The sequence below is a fragment of the Esox lucius genome, chromosome 7, assembly GCF_011004845.1.
Source record: "Esox lucius isolate fEsoLuc1 chromosome 7, fEsoLuc1.pri, whole genome shotgun sequence".
Classification (NCBI taxonomy): Eukaryota; Metazoa; Chordata; class Actinopteri; order Esociformes; family Esocidae; genus Esox; species Esox lucius.
Genome location: NC_047575.1, coordinates 19,444,186 through 19,467,389, shown reverse-complemented (window position 1 = coordinate 19,467,389; position 23,204 = coordinate 19,444,186). Strand labels below are relative to the sequence as shown.

General features: G+C 40.5%; 2 protein-coding genes across 3 annotated transcripts; both read right to left on the bottom strand.

Annotated features, from left to right (window-relative positions):
* Nucleotides 1-9,598: 9,598 nt before the first annotated feature.
* Nucleotides 9,599-15,743, bottom strand: LOC105026984 (ras-related protein Rab-4B). 2 transcript variants are annotated; one of them, XM_029121275.2, is made up of 8 exons: nucleotides 15,554-15,743; nucleotides 13,786-13,866; nucleotides 13,218-13,332; nucleotides 12,947-13,009; nucleotides 12,314-12,468; nucleotides 11,026-11,121; nucleotides 10,773-10,939; nucleotides 9,599-10,640 (listed from the first exon to the last, which is right to left on the bottom strand). In XM_029121275.2, the coding sequence occupies exons 1-7, from the start codon at nucleotides 15,567-15,569 to the stop codon at nucleotides 10,821-10,823; spliced, it is 645 nt and encodes a 214-aa protein (XP_028977108.1). In that variant the 5' UTR covers nucleotides 15,570-15,743; the 3' UTR covers nucleotides 9,599-10,640; nucleotides 10,773-10,820. The 2 variants fall into 2 exon arrangements, with proteins under 2 accessions (XP_028977108.1, XP_028977109.1); XM_029121276.2 differs by lacking the exon at nucleotides 15,554-15,743 and adding an exon at nucleotides 14,789-14,903.
* A 1,862-nt stretch (nucleotides 15,744-17,605) lies between these two features.
* rtn2b (reticulon 2b) lies at nucleotides 17,606-23,067 on the bottom strand. The gene is made up of 7 exons (XM_010898846.3): nucleotides 22,813-23,067; nucleotides 21,437-21,647; nucleotides 21,090-21,228; nucleotides 18,940-19,009; nucleotides 18,675-18,721; nucleotides 18,305-18,363; nucleotides 17,606-18,175 (listed from the first exon to the last, which is right to left on the bottom strand). The coding sequence occupies exons 1-7, from the start codon at nucleotides 22,823-22,825 to the stop codon at nucleotides 18,082-18,084; spliced, it is 633 nt and encodes a 210-aa protein (XP_010897148.1). The 5' UTR covers nucleotides 22,826-23,067; the 3' UTR covers nucleotides 17,606-18,081.
* Between the last annotated feature and the right edge of the window lie 137 nt (nucleotides 23,068-23,204).

Genomic DNA, 23,204 nt, shown 5'->3' with positions numbered 1-23,204 from the left:
AGGCTACACAATCATGGAGAAGACTGCTGACTAGACAGCTGTCCAAAAGATGACCATTGACACCTTGCACAAGGAGGGCAAGACACAACATTTTATGACCAATTTTATGATACTGAATATGGGGTTTTCATTAGTTGTCAGTTATAATCATCAAAATTTAAATAAATAAACACTTGAAATATATATCAGTCTGTGTGGAAAGAATGTATACATTATACAAGTTTCACTTTTTGAATGGAATTACTGAAATAAATCAACTTTTTGATGATATTCAAATTTTATGACCAGTACCTGTATTCTTGGCTGTTGTCTTATGGTGCTAACTGTGAGTGAACATATAGTGTAGACTGTTTTCTAGCTAGCGAAATAACGTTATAATAATATATATTTTGCAACTATCAATATCATTTATATATAACGTTAGCATAACTACACCTTGCCGGTTTTAGAAAACCACTCTGATAAATATCTACCTAATTCATACATTACGGCAGGTAATTAGCTAGAAGTAATGGCAGCTAGGTTACCAAATTTTCATGGGCCAGATATTGCAGTTACTAGTTGCAACCGCAGCCTCTACTCTACTACGGTAACCAGATCTATCCAGCAACTACTGTACCTCAAGCAAAGTTCCTGTGTGTGGTCCTAAAGCCAGTCTGATTCGAATTAAGCATTTGCTTACCATACTGCCACTGCAACGTTCTAGAGTTAGAGTGTTTCTAATAATAAGAGTTGTGTTGATAAAAAGTGGGGGGACAAAATGCCATTTTCAAAAAGTGGGGGGGACATGTCGCACTCATGTATAATGAAACCTACACCACTGAATATAAGCATTTGTATTAATCCAGTTGTAACTCTTGTAAAATACTCTTTGGTCTTCAATTTCCCTACAAATTCACTTAACCAATGATTTGAGCCCAAGCATTTTATTGGTTGGCCAATGTAATTGGCCAGTACCCAGTGAGCAATCGCTGGCGGCTCGCCGGCGTTTTGCTGCTGGCGGGCCGCCGGCGGCTATAATGCTGTACAGCCAGCGGGCCACCAGCTTTTGCCGCTTTTCTCCTGATCTCAATTTGCATAAGCTAATTTGCATCTCAGGCGGCTTTCCACCAGCGGCCCAACTGCGTTACGCTGGCGGCTAGCCGCCGAAAAGAGGGCGTGCGCTTTAGTCTGCTGTATCTGCTTGTGTTGCCATTTTTTCCAGCAGAGATGCTATTGTACCCCTTGTATTCTTGTACTGACTATTTGATTTATTTTAATATTGTAAAATCTTAGTGTACGGAATTTTGGTCAACATTTGTAGTTTATAAATAAAATAGACTTTGACTATTGCACTATTGCTTGTGCAAAGGACCTTTGTGTAGACATGTACAGTAAACACATTTCGCCATTGCTTAGCATAATATTTTCCCGATGGCCATTTTCCACTGCATACCGGCTAAACTTGTCTATAGCCTCAATTTTAATGCTTCAAGGGGGACAGTTCTTTACTGTGTTTAAACACTGCCGTGTCCATAGATGGCGCTATAGCGAATTGCACATGTGTTAGGCAAGACCATATGTCTATGGGCAAGACAGTCGCCATTTGGATCCCATGCTGTTGTACCGTGAAAACTAGAAGGAACATTCATTTTAGCGACTTGGTTCTTACGTCAACTTTTGTTCAAAGTGTGTAAGGTATAAGCAATATGCTCTGAATTGGACAATACAACATGTGGATTATCACATTGTTTTACTACAATTTAATGAGCTCCCGAAACAAACGAAGATCAAGTCTTTTTTGGACATCAGATTGAAAATTGTTGAACGCAGAGTCACTTACATCTATGGTGAGTTCTGTTCCATTATAAATAACTAGCGTTAAGTGTTGTTAGGTTACTGAGTAAGAACATAATGACTGTTTTGTATTAAACAATGACTGTTTGCAATATTCTATTAACATTCAAATTCTTTAGTCAAGTTACCGGTAGCTGAACGCAAGTTCTAAACCATTGGCGGGAAAACAAGTTATAGAAACTGAGCTTGAAAAAAACAGCGTTGGCCTGAGATTAAATACCCACAGTAACCCTTGTTTCTTTTCCAAGTTTGGTTGCTTACTATTTTTTGTTTCCTCGTTTATCCTCAAGTTTGGATGTTTTGTGATTCTTCACATATCAACAGTTGAACAGGTATGGGAACATCGTTAGCTAACTTGTCTAAATCGTGTTTCTTAAGGTATCAACAAGTTCGAATTTTATAATATGTGCTTACTCCTTGTAACTTTTATCAACTGATACGTAACGTCGGCTAAATCGAGTTTCTTTGTGTAACGTTATCCACATCATGTGGATAACGTTACTCTTGGCAGTAAATTTAGACTAGCTAAACCTGGACCTGTTGCAGTTCCGTTACTGAAGTGTCTGTGTATCCACATTGTTCTTAGCTAGCCTGTGTGTGTCTTATGCTGCCGGTTTTTTAAACCTCTTTTCTCAACATTGCTTTCAGGTGATTTTTTTCTGTAGTTTTTTCCCAGAGGAGGATGACTGTGTGGCAGCAGTTCCATGCCAGGTATATGAATTACATGTTTATTTCGTAAATTGCTGCAATGTTTACTTGGTTTCACCATATTTACCTGTCCTCCAACTTTTATGTTTATTTTTAGGATGGAGCAAGCACAGTACTCCAAGGCACCAGAGAGGTACTCCACGCCACCATGTAGAGGATCGCTACATAGGTTTAGCCAATAAAGCATCTGTATTATTTGAATAGAGTGAACAGTGGTCCTTTACAGCGGTTCTTGCATTTCTGTTGGTTGCCTAATTAAATTAACATAGCGGACACACTTTGAAGTCAGTGCGTGAGAGAGCAGGCATGGTGGTTTTAATGATTAGCCTGCCATAGCCAGTGCATTTGAAGTAAAACTTGAAAAGTTAATTTCTTTACCATGGAAGTAGCCCTTGTAGAGGAGTTGGAGATCAGAACACCTTTCCCCTTGACACACAGAACTCGTGTGTCATTTAATCCAAACTAAAAACCGAATGCCCAATACAGGAAAAGCAACGCTAACTCCCTCCCACCTTAGCACCCACTGCACTCTAAAAGGGGCATGGTCCACTCACTAGTTATGTCCAGTAGCTCGCTACACCCTTTCCTTATCAAATTATCCTGTGTTTAAAATGTTCCATGGATTAAACTAGAAGTGTTAAACCGGTTCCACGCTCCTTGTACTTGATTAATTAGGTCACTTCACTAATTGATTAGTTTCTACCCTCACCTGGTTTTTTTTTAGGTTTGAGCTGGGAACCAATTTATAGGAAAAAACAAAAACGTGCAGACAATCTGCTCTCTGCGGAAACCCCTGGATTAAACTGAGGAGTCATTAATAAAATGTATTTCCATAATTATCGGGCCATGGAATGTAGAAGGGACCCTGCAACTTATTCAGAATGCAGTGGCCCGCCTAGTGTTTAACCTTCATAAGTTTACCCATGTCACCCCGCTTCTTTTCACACTCCCCTGGCTTCCAATTGAAGCCTGTATGTGCTACAAGGCCACGGTGCTTTTGGTGCAACATGAGTTTCTCCTCTACATTCGAGCAATGCTCAAACCTCACATCCTTACCTGGGGTCTTCGTTCTGCCACCTCTGGGGTTTTGGCCATCCTCCCCTTACAGGTAGGCTGTTCTCAGTTCACTAAGTCACAACTCTTGTCTATCCTGGCACCTCAATGGTGAAACCAGCTTTCCCAGACATTAGGAAAGCATAGCCAACTCCCATTGTGAGAGCACTCTACTCTTTCATAGACTGCCTAAAATAGTTGCTCTGCCACCACCTCTGTTGTCTGTTGGCTTCTGTAAACTTTACCTATTATGTTTATTATTGTAGATATTTGTAGATAACTAATCCATTGATTAGAATGCATTTACTACTATATGTAGTTGTTTCAACTAGCTTTCTATATACGTACACACTTAGTGAATAACAGCCTCTTCTATTCACATGTAGTGTAAATGATCTGTTAGATACAAAGCAATTTAACAGTGAAATATGAGCCATGGCTGTGGGTGCTTTAACACTAACACTGTCAACATATTTGTAGGACAGTGGCAGGACTGGTGGTGGATTATGGCGTATTATTGGACAGACAGTGACGGCTTCATGTAACTAGATTTCAGTCATATGGCCGTTTTCACAGCCCTGTAAAAGTTATTCCCCACCTCTCTCTGTCTGTCTCTCACGCTCTTAGTCTCCTGGCTGAGACATTGTCCTCAGCGGCTCTCTTGGCCACCTGCCATCCTTGCCTCCTGTCAGACTATTAGTCTGTATGCAGGGCCATCAGCGGAGGGTTAGGGGCAGGGCGGAGGTGACGGGGCTGAGGGGTGGAGAGTCGGGGGAGGGGATGGTGGACTGGGAGTGGGGGCCAGTTGACAGGCGGCTAGACTCAAGCGATTTACTGCCTTTAGAGGAGGGTCTGGGCCTTTTCTTCTTCCCCTCAGCCTTTACGCACATCATTTATTTTACGGCTGGAATAGGTGGATGAAGAAATACAGTGCCATGGAGACAGGTATGGAATAACGGATGAAGGAGGGAGGACGATGAGAGGGCCAGGACTTAGAGCCATTTAGGGGTGGCCACGCCGAGCACTCACTTTGTAATGTTCCATCTGTTGAAATCAGCTGTGTTGGAGCGCATTGTAGAACTTCTGTTGCCGCAAAACTCAGAAAACGTACTGAACCCCATGGATGACTCCACCCGCCCAGCTCTGCTTTCCACAGCACTGTGACAAAAGAACACAGAAATGATAAATTCATCTCAGTATTGATCCACGTCTGTTTATAGAGCACTGGTTTATCGCTGAACAACAGCCAGCAGATTGTATACAGAGCAGTCCACCCCAGGTACTCACTCACTATTAGCCCAGTCCAGCTCATGACATCTCAATGGGAGAGAAGGCTCTGCTTTCTGAAAGCTTATCTGTAAAACCCAGACGAACGCAGAGGGACAACTAAACCAGGGGTACTCTCGCTCATATTAATGATATAAAACTATTGTTGGTCAATATTATTTTTTGACTAAGCCGTGTGTGTGTATGACACTGAGAGGAGGATGCCTGTGAGCCTCCTTGTTGTAGTGTTTAACACGGTATGTTTTTGTGTGTGATTCTACACCTGTAACCTTAAGAAAGGTCATTCTGGTTGTTTAAGTACACACAGCCTCTCTATCTCCCTGCCTAGGAGGCTTCCTGTAGGATTCTGAATGCACAGTGACATGTTTTAGACACTCCCTGTGTTGGAATTAAACGTTTTTCTCAGCCTTTCCCCTAATCATTATTTATGAGTTTCAGCCCGGTCTCATTCTGTACAATGAGAAAAAGTCCCTTTTCGCAGGAGTACAAAAATAGCTGCCATTATTCTTTGTTAGTGTCCGTCTAGACATTTGCACGCTATTAGCCAAACCCTTTGGAGGCCTTGCCATTGTGTGTGTGTGTGTGTGTGTGTGTGTGTCTGTCTGGATGTGTTTTTCTGACAAAATGGCCTCTGTGAAGGATTGATTCTGCCCACTTCCTCCCCCATCGATCATGCTCATCTAATCACCATATCTCTCTCTTTAAGCCTGTTACCTGTCTCTCCTTCTCTCATACCGCCCAGTTACCCTGCTCTCCTTCCCCAACTCAAAACCACACAGAGAACACCACACCAGTGATGTTTCAAGTATATAATATAAACATTACATGTCTGAGACAGATTCCATTTGCTGCTCCTGACCAACCTTGTGCTGTGTTGTACTCCATTGGCTATGACTCAACAGCACAGTCACAGATTCCAGAGACAATATGCTTCCTCAACCCGTTTGTTCTTCCGTTAGGGCTTATGTGTTTATGACTGTTGAGATGATCTTTTGGTCTGGCCCGGGGTGAATGCTCACACTCCAAGGCCAACAGTACGCTGCGCGGGCCAGCACCCGGTCATTTTTCCTCCCCTGTGTCGTGGCAGTGGCTGCACAGCGATTAAAGCAGGATTGGTGGGGTTCTGTTCAGACATCTTCATTCATCAAGATGAAGGAGTGGGGTTTCATGCCTGTCTGTCTGTCTGTCTGTGTCCGCCGGATCTCCATCTGAGAAATGACACTTGGGAGTTTTCTGAGCAAATGTGTGTGGGTTTTCATGTGTGCGCGTGCCTTTGTACACATTTCAATAGTATAGGATGACTGTCAATTGATTTGCAGTTTTTTGTGAATGTATCAGTAGGTATGAATTTTGTTTTTGTCTGAATTACTCTATCTGGGATAATTTTTCAGTTTTTCTCAGTTTCATAATGCAATCCAGCTCATTCATAAAATAACTCTGTCAAAATAATCACGTAACAGTTTCTTTGATCATTACTGTTTCTCTGTGGGCCATTTCTGGGCCACCAGAGACGGAGCCAAAATTCCTCCAGCCAAAGAGTCCCGAGGCCTGCTTGATGAATGCTGGCTGGATCACTTGGGACAAAACCATGAAAATGAATCAACAATTCCAAGACATTAGTCTTCTCAATTTCACTGAAACATTTCCGATGAGAACTGCAAATAAATATCAACCAACATTTCACTTGTGAAAAACCTTGACAAAAAAAACAAGCCTGGATAAATGTGTTCAAGTGACCAGACATTTCCAGTACAACCGGAAACAAATTAACATTTAGAGTCTCATCTTTTGCCAATCATCCCTCTGTTTAGTAAATATTCAACCTGCTTCAGTAATAATTATTCATCATGGTAGCTTCCAGCTGTTTCTGTGTTTGACTGGCTGGGGATAGCAGACAGGAAAGCAGATATAAATGTCTGGAGGAGAGCATGGGATTACCCACCAGTAATATAATCTTGGGTTGAACAACACATTGTTTAATCAAAGTTTATTGTTCACACATTATAGCAGATGATATTATGGCACTAGTGCAGTGCAGATAGTTAATTAGTATTCACAAATCACAATGTACATACTGCAGGACAGCAACATCTACTGAATGCGTGTGTATGTGTGTGGGTGAATGTGTGTATACATTGAGTGTAGGTTTGAGAGAGACTGTGCATCCACAGGGTGTGCAGATATGAGTGTATACAGTTTAACAGTCTGATGACCTTGGATTTAAAGCTTTCTTCCAGTCTTTCCAGGTTGTGACGCTCCTGAATCGTTCTTAGATAGTAGCAGTGCCAACAGTTTGAGATTGAGGTCCATGATGATATGTGTGGCCTTTATTCAGCACCATGTGGAGGGCTGAGATAATGTCCCATTGGCGCTGTGGGATGATTTCAGTTGTCACACCAAGAGGCATTGCAGCGTAAGAGTAAGCTCTCAATCGGGGCAACTCCAGGCATTAAGCAGTCACTATGGGCCCGGTCGTGGTCTCAACTCGAGTACAGATGGGAATAAGAACAGTAGAATACATCTGGTGCTGTTTAAGTTTCTCTGGAGCCAGCTTCATCAATCGAGCTAGCTATCTAACCTTTAACCTTCACCTATGTGTCTGTCAATAAAATCATTCAAGAACAACAGTTCACTTTACGATTAAGAGTTCACTTTCCCTTTGAATGAAAATGCCCTTTAAAACTGCTAAATGTCTTGAAATGTGTTTTAGAATTGCTAAAAGTGTTAAATTGCAAACATCAAGCTTATTTCTGTGACAACCACCCCGAAGTTGAAGATGCACCGTTACATCTACATGATTTACACATGAGGTAATTTTAATCTTTTCACCCTCTCTCTACAATCACCCTGTTGATGTGTGGGTGTTGCTCTCTGCTGTCTCCTGAAATCAACCATCAGCTCCTTCTTTTGTTTGACGTCAAGGGAGAGGTTGTTTACCTGGCCCCAGGCCACCACGGATCTAACCTCATCCCTGTGGGCTGTCTCAATGTCATTGTGGATCAGGCCACCATTGTGGTATCATCAGCACTCTTGATGATAGAGATGGAGACGTACAGTGCCCTCCAATCGTGGGTGAAGAGGGAGTACAGGACAGGGCTGATCATCATTTTTATTCAAATTAATGTCAATTGTTTTTGAAAATGGTGGTACTTCGTCCCATTTGGACTGATAACCTATGGCTTCAGGGGACATGATATCAGCCCTGGACTCTGTTTGAATTGTTGTGGCCTTTGTGTCCCTTACCTCTGCAACCATGCAAAACTCTTTAAATTGACAAAAGGATAGACATTAATTATTTAATTCAACGATCAGTGATAAAGCAAGTCCTTTATATTGGAATATGTAATGCATTAACATTAATATTAAAGTACTTACTACATGATTAGTTGTAAAATGTGGTGGAGATTTCAAACTATCTATTTTTTATACTGGTACATAATCAAAAATAATTTCAGATATGTTGTACAGATAAAAACAAAGGATATTAAAGATGTGTTCTGCAATGTTGGCCATTGGTTGTAAAAATGAAACTGTTGAGCTGAAAAGGGTCCCTGAAAATTATACACAATGTAATTCCAATTTGTATCCCAAGTAATCAAACCCCCCAGCTTTCAAACTGGGAATTTCATGGCTACCTGAGGTATGATAGTGATTCTAATTATAGATTACATATAAACAACACATTACACATCCAGACAAAAATGAAAGGTTTAAAAAAAGCATTACGTTCTTTGCAAAAGTCCCAGATTGCATCTTTAAAATGAATATATTATATTCGGTCCATCTCTCATTTCGGTCATTGTTGTGACTGCCATAAAAAAAAGATCTCATCACAAAGATACACTGATGTAATTGGTATTAGCTGTACCTAAAACATGCCATTGCAATTTAAGGAGCCACACAGAGAAATAGCTCATTATGTTTATTGTTCATCTTGACATACTTGGGGCCAAAAGTATTACAAGGGTTTTAGCAGTGTCACTGGATAATTACTCATCTGCTTATTAATATTCTAGATCTGCTAGGGTTCAAGTAAAAAAACAAACAGATTTATATAAAAATGTAAACCCCAATGCTACAGGAATACACCTTAATATACCCTTTTGCTTCATTTACCCGTGTTTCTCAACCCTTCTCTTGGGTGCCCCCCTGCCCTGCATGTTTTAGATCTGTCCCTGCCCTAACATACCTGATGTAGCTCGTGAAGGACTGGATAATGAGCTGATCATTTGAATCAGTTGTGACGGAGCAGAGAGATCTAAAACATGCAGGGCAGGGGGGCGCCCAGGAGGAGGGTTGACAAAAACTGCTTTACCCTTTTATCTTATTTTAGAAAAAAAATTACTTCACAGCACCTCCTTGTGGTGACAGAAGTGTAACATATGAGAGCCTTTATTTTGGAACTGTGATGTGGACATTAGAGTTACTAAAGTTTGCAGATTAGAAATTGCAGTAAAAGGTTTGGTTCTTGTTTAATTTTACCACAAACTCCCTCTTATCCTCAGTTGACATGTAGGACAGAAGTCCAGAACAGAGTTGTTCCAGTCATACCTAAATTAAATCCAAAACGTATTATACATCATTTGCTATAATAAAGGCATTTCATGTGAATGGCACTCACTGCCAACATGATCTTTATAAAATAGAATGTCCTAACTGAGTGAATCCTGGCCCAACCACACATACACAAATAGAACAATAACAGAAAGAGATACAACATTAATCATTTGGTTTAATAATTTACTCATTCAAGACATTGCGAACAGGGGTAGGTATTGGTTTCAACAGTTACATCTAGCTCACAGAATGATGCCTCTCAAAGATCAACAGGTCACACGGATGATCGTCGTGCAGAGACATGGGTCTAGGGGGAAACAACCACTAAACTTTAAAAAAAATGGAGATATTCACATTTGTGCTTTACATCGATCTATCAATGGCATTCTGATTTGGGTGAATTTAGATACGGTCTCAACTTTTTCACAGTCATTGCACAACACCTCACACAGTTTAAATACACAACACTTGTTTGCCCCAAACTTGAAGTTTATAGTAGTCCATCAGATCCAATGCACACTTTGTAATACATTCATACATTGACTGGAGAGTATGCCTCCAACACTCTGTCATTCGGTCCAAGATATTAATATTGTAAATTTCACATTCACACAGTACTATGTCACCATGACTACCATACACAAGTCCCCTGCTGTATTAGTTATATAAAACAATGTACACCAATATCACATAAATGTTATATTTCCTTTTGATATATTTACAATATCTTACAGTTTCCAACACAACCAATAAATAGGCAGAACTTTCACAGAGATGGCACACAAAAGTCTGGTGTTGTGTTCTCGTCAATCTAATCACTGACTACAACTTGGCCTGGACATTCACCAGCATTACATAAACAGACATGAATCCAGTCTGAACAGTGAGAGGTGTCTGAGCTGGTGAGCGCTGCTACTTTAGCAAAGACATATAAAACAAACATCCTGATGCGTGTGTCCATGGGCCTGGCTCTGTGATTGGTCAAGCTCTGCTGATGTCACTTGGAGTCCGTAATGATGCAAAGTGGAGCAGTAGAGGGAAAACGCCTGGAGGAGAGTTGCTCCGTGACTGGACCCAAATGCAAAAACCAACTCACAGTTCCTGATCAAGAATCTAACCTGGCTTAAAGTTCCCCACAGGGTTGCTCCAGCAGTATTCCGGGGCAGGGGTCAAAGGTCACAGGGCAATCCTCCAAAAGCCTGAGCATGCAGAGTTATAAAAAATAAAGCACACCGGGACATCAAAATGATCACTTTGATCAGTTCTTATTTGAAGAAATAAACTCATCAACGATCCACACAGTTATTGGTATAAAGCAATGAAATGCATACCTGGATACATGGGCTTTGAGTGTCTTAGAGCTGGATTAGCACTAGACTTTAACAGTTGCACTGATCTCTTCCCTGTGCTGAGCCAGCCTGTGGCGACTGGCGAAGCTGCCTCACTGTCGTGTCACCATACTGGATTCCTGAGCCCATCCGCTCCGGGTCTAACTCACCTGGACACACACGGGGACACACACAGCACTTTAGGTCATGTGTATTCCTGCACATCTGTAGTACACACATTGCTCTGTGAAATTACCTGACTCTATCTTGTTAAGAATGGTGCGAGCACATTTGAGGAAGGCCTCCTCCACATTCTCTCCAGTGAGGGCACTCGTTTCCAGGAACATCAGTTCTGAACAGGAGACAAACAACATGGACAAATCAAGCGATCAATCTCATACCATCCCTACAGTGAAGCATGGTGGGATCGTAATGGTGTGTGGATGCTTCTCAATAACAGGAACTGGGAGACTGTTCAGGATTTTGGGGAAGATTTAAGGACCAAAATATATAGAGGTCCTTAAGAGAAAATGCTATAGTATCGATACAGTGTAGTATTGCAATATTATTTTTGACGATCTTGAAATCGACTGTCTCCAAGAATCGATTTTGAGTTTTCAAGCAGTTAAAAACAACGAACCCTGGACAGTCTTATCAGACTACCCCACAATTATGAACGGGCAACGCGAATAACACAATCTGTGACGTACTTCATATGTAAAGACCTGCCCCCATACAGAGTCGTAGAAAAGTTTAATTAATCAGCATTTATTCGTTGTATCAGAACAGCCAAAGGTAGCAACTTCCATATAAATGTAACTTATATATATATATATATATAATTTTTTTTTTTTTTTTTTTTTTTCAGATGGCTGAAAAAAAACTAAGCACCGGAACAAATTAAGAGACCACTGCAAATTGAACGCTTCTGTTCCTCACTCAAAACTTTCCTTTTCAACTTTTTTGGAAAGTTGGAAAGTTGTTCAAAAATAAATCTTGGAAAGTCCTGAGTAAATATAACTGACAGACTTTATTGTATTATTGAAACTTTTTGGGCAGAATTTGGTCTTTGGAAGTACGATTGAACTGTTTGCAAATGGTTATATGGAAACATAATAAAAAAATCTAAATATTGAATCACCTAGGTATCGTGATAATATCATATCGTGAAGTCCCTCGCAATTCCCAGCCCTAGCACAAACTGGTATACCTAAGAAGACTAAGAAGAAACTGTGACCACTGCCAAAGCGCTTAAGCTATACAAAGTAAATATGTATGTACATTAAAAACTGAAATCTTTTAATTTCAATAAAATGCCCCACTTCCTAAAACATTTTTTGCTTTGTCATTATGGGGTATTGTGTATATTGATGTCAAAAACATATTTAACATTTATCAATTAAAACCAAATGTTAAAAAGTGGGCCGGAAGTAAAACGTATCTATATAATTTCTTCTATTCATATAAAATGATGAGGGTAAAAGTTGCTACAGTCACAGCCATCACTCCGTCTGTTACTCTGCCATGTCATTAAGTTGCATTACCGTTCTCCTGGGCAAAGCGGGACGCCTCGAGGAAAGTGACCTCTCTGTCTGCCTCCAGGTCCTTCTTGTTCCCACACAGGATAATGACAATGTTCGGACTGGCCAGTGTCCGAGCGTCAGTCAACCAGTTGGTCAGAGCATTGTATGTTTCCCGACTTAGAAACAGACACAGAGCAATTCAAGTTGTGTTGCCTAATGGAATAACTGCATGCATTTCAATTCAAGTTGTGTTGCCTAATGGAATAACTGCATGCATTTCAATTCAAGTTGTGTTGCCTAATGGAATAACTGCATGCATTTCAATTCAAGTTGTGTTGCCTAATGGAATAACTGCATGCATTTCAATTCAAGTTGTGTTGCCTAATGGAATAACTGCATGTATTTCAATTCAAGTTGTGTTGCCTAATGGAATAACTGCATGTATTTCAATTCAAGTTGTGTTGCCTAATGGAATAACTGCATGTATTTCAATTCAAGTTGTGTTGCCTAATGGAATAACTGCATGTATTCATGCCTGGATGTGGTGATGCTGCGCTGTGGTTTATAAGTTATTATTAGGATTATTCTTAGTGATGTCATCTTATATACAGTAGGTTAAATCAAGGTCTAGCGATGTCACAAACCATCACATACCTGGTGATGTCATAAACCAGGAGAGCCCCTGCTGCCCCTCTGTAATAACTCCGAGTCACTGATCTGAGGTCAAGGGAAAACATGAGTGTCAGAACCATCCCTTTCCGACATCATGACGGAGAACATATTATCCCCACCCACTAATACTGCTATGTCATATTTATCTCATTACCTATTTCTAGTAGAGTGTATCCCAAATGCCCCCAGCAACCACCTGCAATATCAAGTGATCAGGGAACATGCTCTGTTATTGTGCATTAAGAGTGCCTACCGGAATCGCTCCTGTCCAGCTGTGTCCCAGATCTGCAGCTTGACTGTCTTGCCAGCAACCATCACCACCCGGGAGCCAAACTCCACACCGATTGTGTGGCTGGAGTCCTGCTTGACTACATGGGACAGCAAAGACAAACAGAATTAGCCTGCACTCTGTTAAAGCAGATGTACAGTAAACTCATCCAAAATCATATAAACAAAATCAGAACCCTTCTATCGTTACTGTACACTTAAATGTTACAGTCCCCTCCTAAAGTTAAGTTACCCTTCTACCATTCCTGTGCCCTTTGAATGTACCAGTCTACCATTACTGTATGTTTTAATGTACCAGTCTACCATTACTGTATGTTTTAATGTACCAGTCTACCATTACTGTATGTTTTAATGTACCAGTCTACCATTAATGTATGTTTTAATGTACCAGTCTACCATTAATGTATGTTTTAATGTACCAGTCTACCATTACTGTGCCCTTTTAATATTCTAGTAGTTGTACCCTTCTAAAGTTAAAGTACCTTCTCTGTGAGAGCAGTTGTCTGTGAGTCATTAATAACAATTCAACTTACACTTGTTTTCTATAAATTGATGGAGAAGACAGGATTTCCCTGATCCTGCACTTCCAATCACCAAGAATTTAAAAAGGAAATCTAGATAAAAAAAAAAGAAAGAATGTCAGTAAGAACACAAGCAGCTACATCACAGGTCTATACACAGGCTGACCACAGGGAGGCTGCCTAGAGCAGAGTAAGACTGAAAACCACTAAATTAACTTACAAATTAAACAGCAGCAGTTCTACTCCTTAGGGTTAATTCCTGCTACGTATACTTATATTTTTTTACATTTAAACCGAAGTTAAGTTATAAGGTTAGCCAGTTTTGCCAACAACACCAGTTACTAATAGAATGCCTGTAGAAAGTCTGCACCTCCTCAAACTGTTCAAGGAACTGTATATGTGTCCTTTACAACCAGGGTCCTTTGAAGTGGTCCCCCAATACATACTTTTGATCAATAAATATATTTGTCAAATACAACCACTGATCTCCTCAGTGAGTCCATCTCCATCAATGCAAATCAAATTATTAAAGTTTTCAGATGTTCATCACTCTGGTCGGTCTCATCACTGATATTGTCCATATACCATGGTGGCTGGAGCGGTCAAAACATGTCCAACATCCCATTCAAAAGACGGCACACTACACAAGCCAATTTTCCCATCAGAGCCTTGGGGCACCAGGAATCAATAAGCATGAGAAACGAAAACCTAAAAGCCTGCCATCTCTATTCGCCCCATTAAGATTCCAGCTGTTATGTTTGTCTGATTCATTCAAATTCCTAGGGACCATCATCTCCCACACAGCGATCACCTAGAAGCCTGATCAATATAGACTCCATCCTCCTTTCCTCCACCACCATATGGTTTGGGTCTACGTCTTCCTGCTTCAATGCTAAACTGCAGTGCACTGTAAGATCTGTAGAAGGGGTAATTGACTGCTACGTGCCCTCCATCAAGGTCCTGTATGACTCCAGGGCAAGAGTCAACTGTAAATCCATCTATATTATATACTCACAGCTCATATCCCATTATTATCTTATATGCTCATCATCTCCCACTGAATATAATGGTATATCAGCTTGGTGTAGATTTAGTGCATTCTGTGCCTATACATAGTCTACCCAGCACCATTACAGCCAGTAACATTCTGAGTATGAGTAATTGTACTTGGCAATTAACAGTTATTCTGACGTCACAAGCTGGCATTAATCCCATTCCAGTGAAGTATCTGGCTCATAAAACGGTTAATCGAAGGCGACCTAAGCCATTTGATTGGTGGAAACGAAACATCTACTTGTCTGTAGATGTTGTGAATTGATTGGACAAGGACTATTCTTGAGACAGAGCGGCCTTGACGTACCGTGAAGTTTAAACTAATTGTATTGATGAAAATTAGAATGGATTGCAGTTGTAAAGGACAAACATAAGTGCAGGTACTGTAGTTTACGGAATAGTTTTTTTCGCTGTTGCTGATTCAATGTTTTTGCAAACAATTCCCGCTAACATTGATCAACATTCAACTCGAAATCAAACACGATTTGCATATACTCAAGTAGCTAGCTACTGTAGGTTAATTCCTGACGACGAGTGATAAAGTTCTAATGCCTAGATCATCTAACTAGCTGTGTAACAAGTTGAAATAAATGGTTGCTAACTTGCTAGCTCGCTACAGGCAACTGTCCAGCCTGTACAGTAGCTTCATCTTGTTTCTTGCCCCAGACGAACGGACATGGATAGGATATAACGTTCCTTTAGTGGAGCCAGAGATTGCGTTGCTTACCATATGTTTCTGTCATTTCCTTTGATTGATTTAAGGTCCTCGTGTACTGAAATATGAATAACGAACTATTGGCTTATCGAATATGAAAACTGTATTTGACAAATTGACACAAATCCCGTTTAATAAGAGGGTTTCATCCACATCTCGTTTACCCACAGACTGATATTCTTCCAGCAGCACACGTGACATCACAATTTGACGGTAATGAGTAAACTTTCAAAATACAAGCCCGTATTTCAAAATATAGCCTTTTGGAAAACGCAAATAATGAATTGTGCTATAAGGAAGTGCAAGAAATAAATAGATATTATATATGTTTATGTTGTTGATATTTAAATGTAAGCAAATTATCCTGTTTAGTTTAAATATGATCGTTTTAAACTGTCGGTATGTATACCTCCACAAAGGAAACGTATTCAATCTTTATTAAGCCAAACAAATGTGTATCTTAATATAAAGTTTTTAAAAACATGTTAAATTGGTCTGTTCTGTGAAATGTTACTTCAAAGATTTGGTATTCAAATATTGTAGTCATCAATGTTAGAAAAAAAATTGTCTTTTTTTAATTTGAGATTTTTTTTCAATGACAGCTCAGAAATTAATCTTGCAATAATTATGTTATGGTCAGATGTTCATAGAGCTAGGAAATCTGCCATGCAACTAATGCTGCTAAAGTTCATATTATATGATATTTTCTTACATGTCCTATTGCATTACAAGTCAGTCACAAGCATGAGAAATAAAATCAATACTCTCTATTAGCGTGCATTGACATTTTTGGATTTTCGAAAGTAGAATATTCATAACTATTGTTTAATTCTTAAGTTCATTATGTTCAGCATTTAAATGTCCTAATATTTTACTTCATCTAATTTGAAACTAATTTTTTAAAGTTGAAACGGACTTGCTTTTCAGTGTGGTGACATAGCAAGGTAGTGAATTGAAATAGTAGAGTTCCAGTGTGTAGAATGGTAGAGAAATCTGTTCTGTACTGGAAAATAAAACATAACATTTGTGTCGGATGTCAGGGTGAGTCAATCTCTGAATTGGCTTATTTTTAGAGACCTTTATATGTGCCTGAGGTAAAAGTGAGATGGCAATACTCAATAGCGTATAATAATGTAAAGTATAGTGTATAATCTATAAATGGTATTGTTTCTTCAGGGAGTGAGGTCTAAATACTCAGCATTATGAATTGCTTGCTGCACTCCAGGATCATTGTTGCCTACCATTTGCTAGGCCTTAAGAGCATTGCATTCAAGCCAATGGAATGGGTGTAGTAGATTTTGCTGCTCGTATTAACAATGACATATTTGTTATTGTAATGCGTAAACCTAGTTATCCATTTATTTATTCCAGTGGGGTTGAAATTAAGAGTCTTTGAAGGGAACTCTTATTTAAAAGTGGAAAATAATCAGTGATTGTGCTGCCAGCCTAATATCATAATACTGCCAGAGGAACAAACATGGGTTGAGAGGACGTGATGACGACAACTGTGAAGCTCAAGCTACGGTAGGCGGAAACTGTGGGTGGAGTCTTAAAAGCGGTGAGTGCTTGGGAGGTCCCTATTTTGCACATGCGTTGATATCGCCAAATCAGAATTCTGCAGATGGTTTGTGGGCTTACGTGTTTAATATTGGCAGCTAGTCCGAATGCGTTTCAAGTAGCCAGCCCTTCAACTGTGTAGTGGTTTACAGGGAATCATATTTGGCTTCACGTTTAAATTGATTGCTAAATTATTCACTTTGATGTTAAAAGCAATAGCATAATTACTGTCGAATATCTGCCTTAAAATTGTTGTTGGAAATGTCATCTATTTGAGATCTTTTTAACATCATCCTCACGACTTCAACAGATAGGAAATATCGGACAGAAATATATACAACGGTAACCATATTGCAGTAGAAGATTCCCTTATCATTCAGTTAAGTTTGTGATTAATCGTTGTTAAAACATTGAACTTAAGCGGTGTAATACATTTGCAATGTGTGACGTCTATTGAAAATGATATACGAAAATGTCAAAAGCATTAATTGATAGGAGCCGTTAAGAAATGGTCAAACATTTATTCAACAACTTAATGAAAAATCAAGAAAACGTGAACAATGCAGCTTAATGACACTGGAGTAGGCAATCATTGGATATGCATCCATTCACCCCTTCTCCTGCTTTTACTATACCTCCAGAGTCAGTGGGGTATGTGTTTAGATGGCCAGTGTTCAACTGGTATGGTCTTAAGTGTTTTGTGGTGTACCCCCCTCCCCCATCTCTCGGTTTTACACATGCTTTTGTCTGTAAACATCTTTAGTGTACAAATGACAAACTCTAGATTTGAAAGGTTGCTCCCATTCACAGACACCACAATGGGAAATGGAAATATAAAACACCAGTAGCCTTCAAAATGACCCTTATACACCCAGGAGGGCCTAGCACCCCACCCCTCTTGTCAGAGTTCCCAGCCCCTAATCCTAGGTAGCCTGATAAGACGTGTGAGTGACTCCCTCCTCTCCCATTGATCCCCTTTCTCATCACTTGGACTTCTGTTTGTGTTTCAGGGTTGATGTTGGAGCCGGAGGAGCCCCCGGGGAGGGTCGTCTCAGCTGACTGTACAATCTCTTAAACCTGCAAAGACAGAAGCAAGAGCTCTAAAAGAGGAAGTCAAGAGGGGAAAATATAACCATCTGTAGGTTTAAGTGATCAACCAAAAGGAGAACAGTTTTCTATCTAGTTTTTTTTTCAACGGGCACTTACAAGTTTTTCATTTTTCTCACAAGGCCATTGTAGACTTTTCCAATCCTCTTTATCCGGCCCTGTCACCCAAACACAACGGTAGATTAGACACAGTCCTTCATACGCTGTTGCAATGTGAATTATGGTACTTGACGGTACTTGACTTGGACTGAAATAAGTCCCAGTAATAATTTGGTGCCCCAGTACTGTTTATATTTAGGTGCAGGAGCTCCACAATACTTTGCGCTAATATCCTATAACTGGAACAGCAGCTTCCCAAGTACAACATGTGAAGGGCCCATACACGGCTTCGGTATGCAACTGCCCAAGTTAGCCGGGATTCATTATCTACAACAAGTAGAGTGTGAACAGCAGGAACTCCCTGCCTCACCTGCATTCTCTTGTAGAACAGAGGAAGAGAGAAAACACAGATGACACCTGCAAAAGAGACGAGGAAGGACATAGGATCAATAAACTTTGTTCACATCATTACTGACATACATCATAGTTTTATGGACAGATTTCGAGGTGATGGGGAGTGTGAACGACAGAGAGCAATGCGACGTGCCCTCGTATAGTGTGGTCACAGTGTGGTCATGGTCATGAGGGTAGTGCTGTGGTGGACGTTGTGGTGTGATACACTCAGTTTGACTTACCAGCTATCACCAGGGTCAGTCCGTTGGTAGTGATGCCCACATAGCTCAACACATACAGCAGCAAGAGAAACTGGAAACAGAAGAACAGTTGTTTGGATCGGCATCAGAACCAAGGGCGTCATTTAGACATGCTGTAATTCGTGTATCGGGCCCTAATCTATGGATTTCACGTGACTAGGAATGCACGCATCTGTTGGTCGAAATCGTCACAAATATTCTCAGTGTGTGACATTTGCAGAGTTCGCCGGCCATGGGAAAAACTAGGAAATTCAGGAATTCAGTACTGTACGTATCCGCGTGACATGGGGCAGTGTGTTATCATGTTGAAACAGGAGGCGTTGGGCGTGGAAGAAGCCAAATGTGGTGCTCTTAGGCTGGTGTGGTTACACCTGGCCTGCAGTTCTGAGGCCAGTTGGATGTAGTGCAGAATTCTTTAAAGCAATGTTGCATTTCAAAACTTGAGACATCAGTGGCATTATGTTGTTTGACAAAACTACACATTTTAGAGAGTCCTTTTATTGTCCCCAGCACAAGGAGCATGTGGAATGATCATGCTGTTTATTCAGTTTCTGCCATACCTGTCAGGTGGATGGATTGTCTTGCCAAAGGAAATGCTCACTAACAGGAATGTAAACAAGCACGTGTTCACAAAATGTACGAGAAATATCCTTTTTGTATGGAAGATTTCTGTGATCTTTTATTTAGCTCATGAAACATGGGGCCAACACTTTACCTTGGGTTTATGTTTTTTTTCTATATGTAAAATTACATCGGTCTAATACCTGATGATAGCCATCAGGGAGACTAGTTATTTTGTCTGACTCTAGTGCTGGTGTTTATGTAGTTTTAAAGGGAAAGTTCATCCAAAAATTATATTTAGGTGACAGTCTCCTTCCCAGTTGGTCCGTCAGACACAGAGTAAATTTTTATAACAATCAATTATTCATCTTTTTTCTTAGTTAGTAATTAGCGGTATTAACATCGTAAAAATTCATGAATGGTAAACCGTACATACCGCTATTGCAAAGCTGTATTACAAGCAGAAAACTACTCTAAAACACTCTAAATTAAGACGAGTGGGGTTGTTTACTTCAAAGCCGTACATGAGGATGTTGTATTCCTCGTAATAAAGTTTTAATTTTCAAATAGATGGGTAGTTCCTGTGTTTATCGGTCTGTTTTTTTTTCACAATTGTATCAATACATGCATTTGTTCGGAAAGACTTGGTGTACACACAATACACGAAAGTTACAATTTACCCATTTCATCTTTGATATTCAGCTTGGACAGTCACCTCGGCGATGGTGAACACATTAATCCCCAACCCTTGCCCAGAATATCCAGAGGCAATGTGTACTTTGTGTATTATAGCATAGCAATCAGAATTGTATTACTTGCAATCTGTCTTGTCTCCACGAGTTGACCTGGGTAACTTGATGGAATTGCATTCGCCTTTAATCCTCTTCTAAGTGAACGGGGGTCACAATCCTCTGTATTAAAATATTTCCCACAAACATTGTATGTCTTGTTGGTTTAATTCATTGATTTTCCAACAATACTACTCTGGAGAGGCAGAAGTATTGTCCCAATTGCAGAGAGGGTAGAATTCAATTAACTTGAGATTCACAAGCAGGCTGAAGTCGACATCAAACAAAGGAAATCTTAAAGTTCACGCTCACCTCGATGACATCACTGCTGAAGAATCGAAACTGTGTTTAGTGACAATAGGAAATAGTTCACTAGTGCCAGTTTAAATCCAGCCAATTCCGCCAGCTGTTTTGTCAGTGTACAGTTTAAAAAACTGATGCTACCACGACAGATTACTGAATGTAGTTTGAAGTGTTTTGGAGTAGTTTTCTGCTTACAATGCAATAAAAAGTTATAAAGGTATGAACCGTTTCCATTCATGAATTTGGACGATGCTAATAACATTAATAACAAACTGGGACAGAACTGAATAATGGATTGTTTGAAAAAATGACTCTATGGGCCTTCTGGAACATCTGTTGGTAAGTGGAATTTCCGAAAAATATGAATTTTGGTACAACTATCCCTTTAACCTTCTCTAATCCTGACACGTGTACAGTACATTACGGTTTTGCCCTGAGTTTTCTGTAGTTTTCCATGGAACAGTGACAAAAGCGCCCGACCTTGATGGAGTCTTTGATGCTGCCAATGAAGAGCAGGCGTTTGATTTCTGTGATGGCAAAGGCAATCATCAGCACCACCTCCTCCACCACCAACACTGTCTCCTCATCTGTCAGAGACTTGTCATCCCCTATGTAAGATCTGGTACCAGACACAGACATTTATATAGACATACACATCAACACATAAAACCCTAGCTTCAGAACACAGTTTTCTGCCAACAGCAGACACAGGTGGCTGTTTGTTTATATTAATACTCCAGCAATTGCAGGTTGGAACGATCTAATATGTTTCTCTTTAATAATTAACTGATTCTACAGCATGGCACACTGTTAAACACTGTACTGACTGGAAGGGGTGTACTCCTTCGGGGTTCTTCCGTATCATCTCTAGGAGTTTGTAGTAGAGGCGCAGGGGGAAGGTGAGGCACATGATGCCCAGACATAGGTTGGAGAGCACAGTGATGGCACTGATCTGGAACAGGCTGACCAGGCCAATCACCAGCCCGGTGAACACCAGCCCTGTCTTCCCCACATCCCGCCAGTACACCAGGTCCACTACTACAGAGAGACGGGGAGAGGATGGCTATAGGTCATTCCTTAACCACACTCGTATTCATACATGTTTATTAGTAAGCAACGGAAGACAACGGGAGAGCAGAAGGAAGAGACAGCAGTGTGTTAGTGATGAATCAGTGCAGGTGTTGGTGCTCTCTGTGAACGGAAGGAGGAGAGGAGGGATAGAACGCAATTGTTAGGGGCTGGTGCTCTTTGAAAACAAAGAAGAGATAGAGGTCGTTGAGATGAGTCATTGTCTGTATCCAGGCTGATGTTTTCTGGGAACAGAAGGAAAAGGTAGAAGAGTGGTACAGATTGATTAGTTTGGATGTTGGGACTGGTACTCTGATTGAGCTAAATGAGCGATGTGCAGTAGTTTGAGCAATTTCATGACTGGAAGAAAATAGAGCAGGAGAAATTGTAAAGCTTGCCTCATACATAGTTGTTTAAATACATGCATTAACTGCAAAGTCAGGTGTTACAACATTTGGTAGGAATACTGCCACAGTCCTTAGACAAGCACAGCACATAACACAGCGAGGTACTGTATTTATGGTTCTATTCTCTACACCACTCATTTGGGTGGTTAGGTGACACACACAAACCGACTGACAAACCAACACACTTCATTAACAGTGTGCAAATACCCATCAGCTCTGCAGTGAAGCTGAAGAGCCCTTTTTACAACAGCTGAACCTTCCAATGAGCTCACTACCACCTGTGTAAATCTAGAGGGCAATTATCTCATTAAAAATAACATGCAGGAATTTTTCACGGATAGATCCAAGTTCACTCCTATAACCCAGGCATTAACCCTAAACACCCAGTGGCTTTCCCCAAAAATGATTTACCAACATAGCCGTGACAGAAGACATCTCTGACAAGTCATACTGTTCCGAGTTGGAGAAAGAGGTTTCTTCACAATTCTGTCAGCAACTCGTTTTTGTTGTTGTCTGTCCCTCTTTTCAAGCAACTTTAGCTCTTCATGTCTCTCATAATCAGAGACCTGACTAGAAGAACCTTTCTGTCCCATCCCATCTCTACCCACCCCTTAAGGAGAACCCCTGAGGTAGACATGGTTTCACAGGAGAGTCCCTATTACTGGTCCCACAGCCAGCTGGAAATAGCCCAAACATAGAGCCTAGGTCACACATTTCTATTGTCTTACCTTTTGTGGCCATTTCGGCATCTGATTCCTGTGCAAACCAGACACTAGCTTCGTCTTGCTGTTTGCTACTCTCTTCAAACTACTATGGCTAGGATCTTTTTTAGGCTCCACATGCCCCGTCAGCAGTGCAGGGCCCGACAGGCCTAATTTTATCCTGATAATTGGATACCCCCTCTCTGAGGGCATACACACATGTGCACACACACTCACCCACCCACGCACACACACACACACACATTCTCACACACACACGTAACTTGGGGAACCTGAGACATCAGCATGTGTTTTAGTGCGGACAGTTTCTTGGTCTCGGTAGAAGCACTTGGTTCCTTCTCTGTTGCCTCTCTATTGTCAAAAGCAAGAGCCCTTAATCAATCAGAGGAACAGGTATT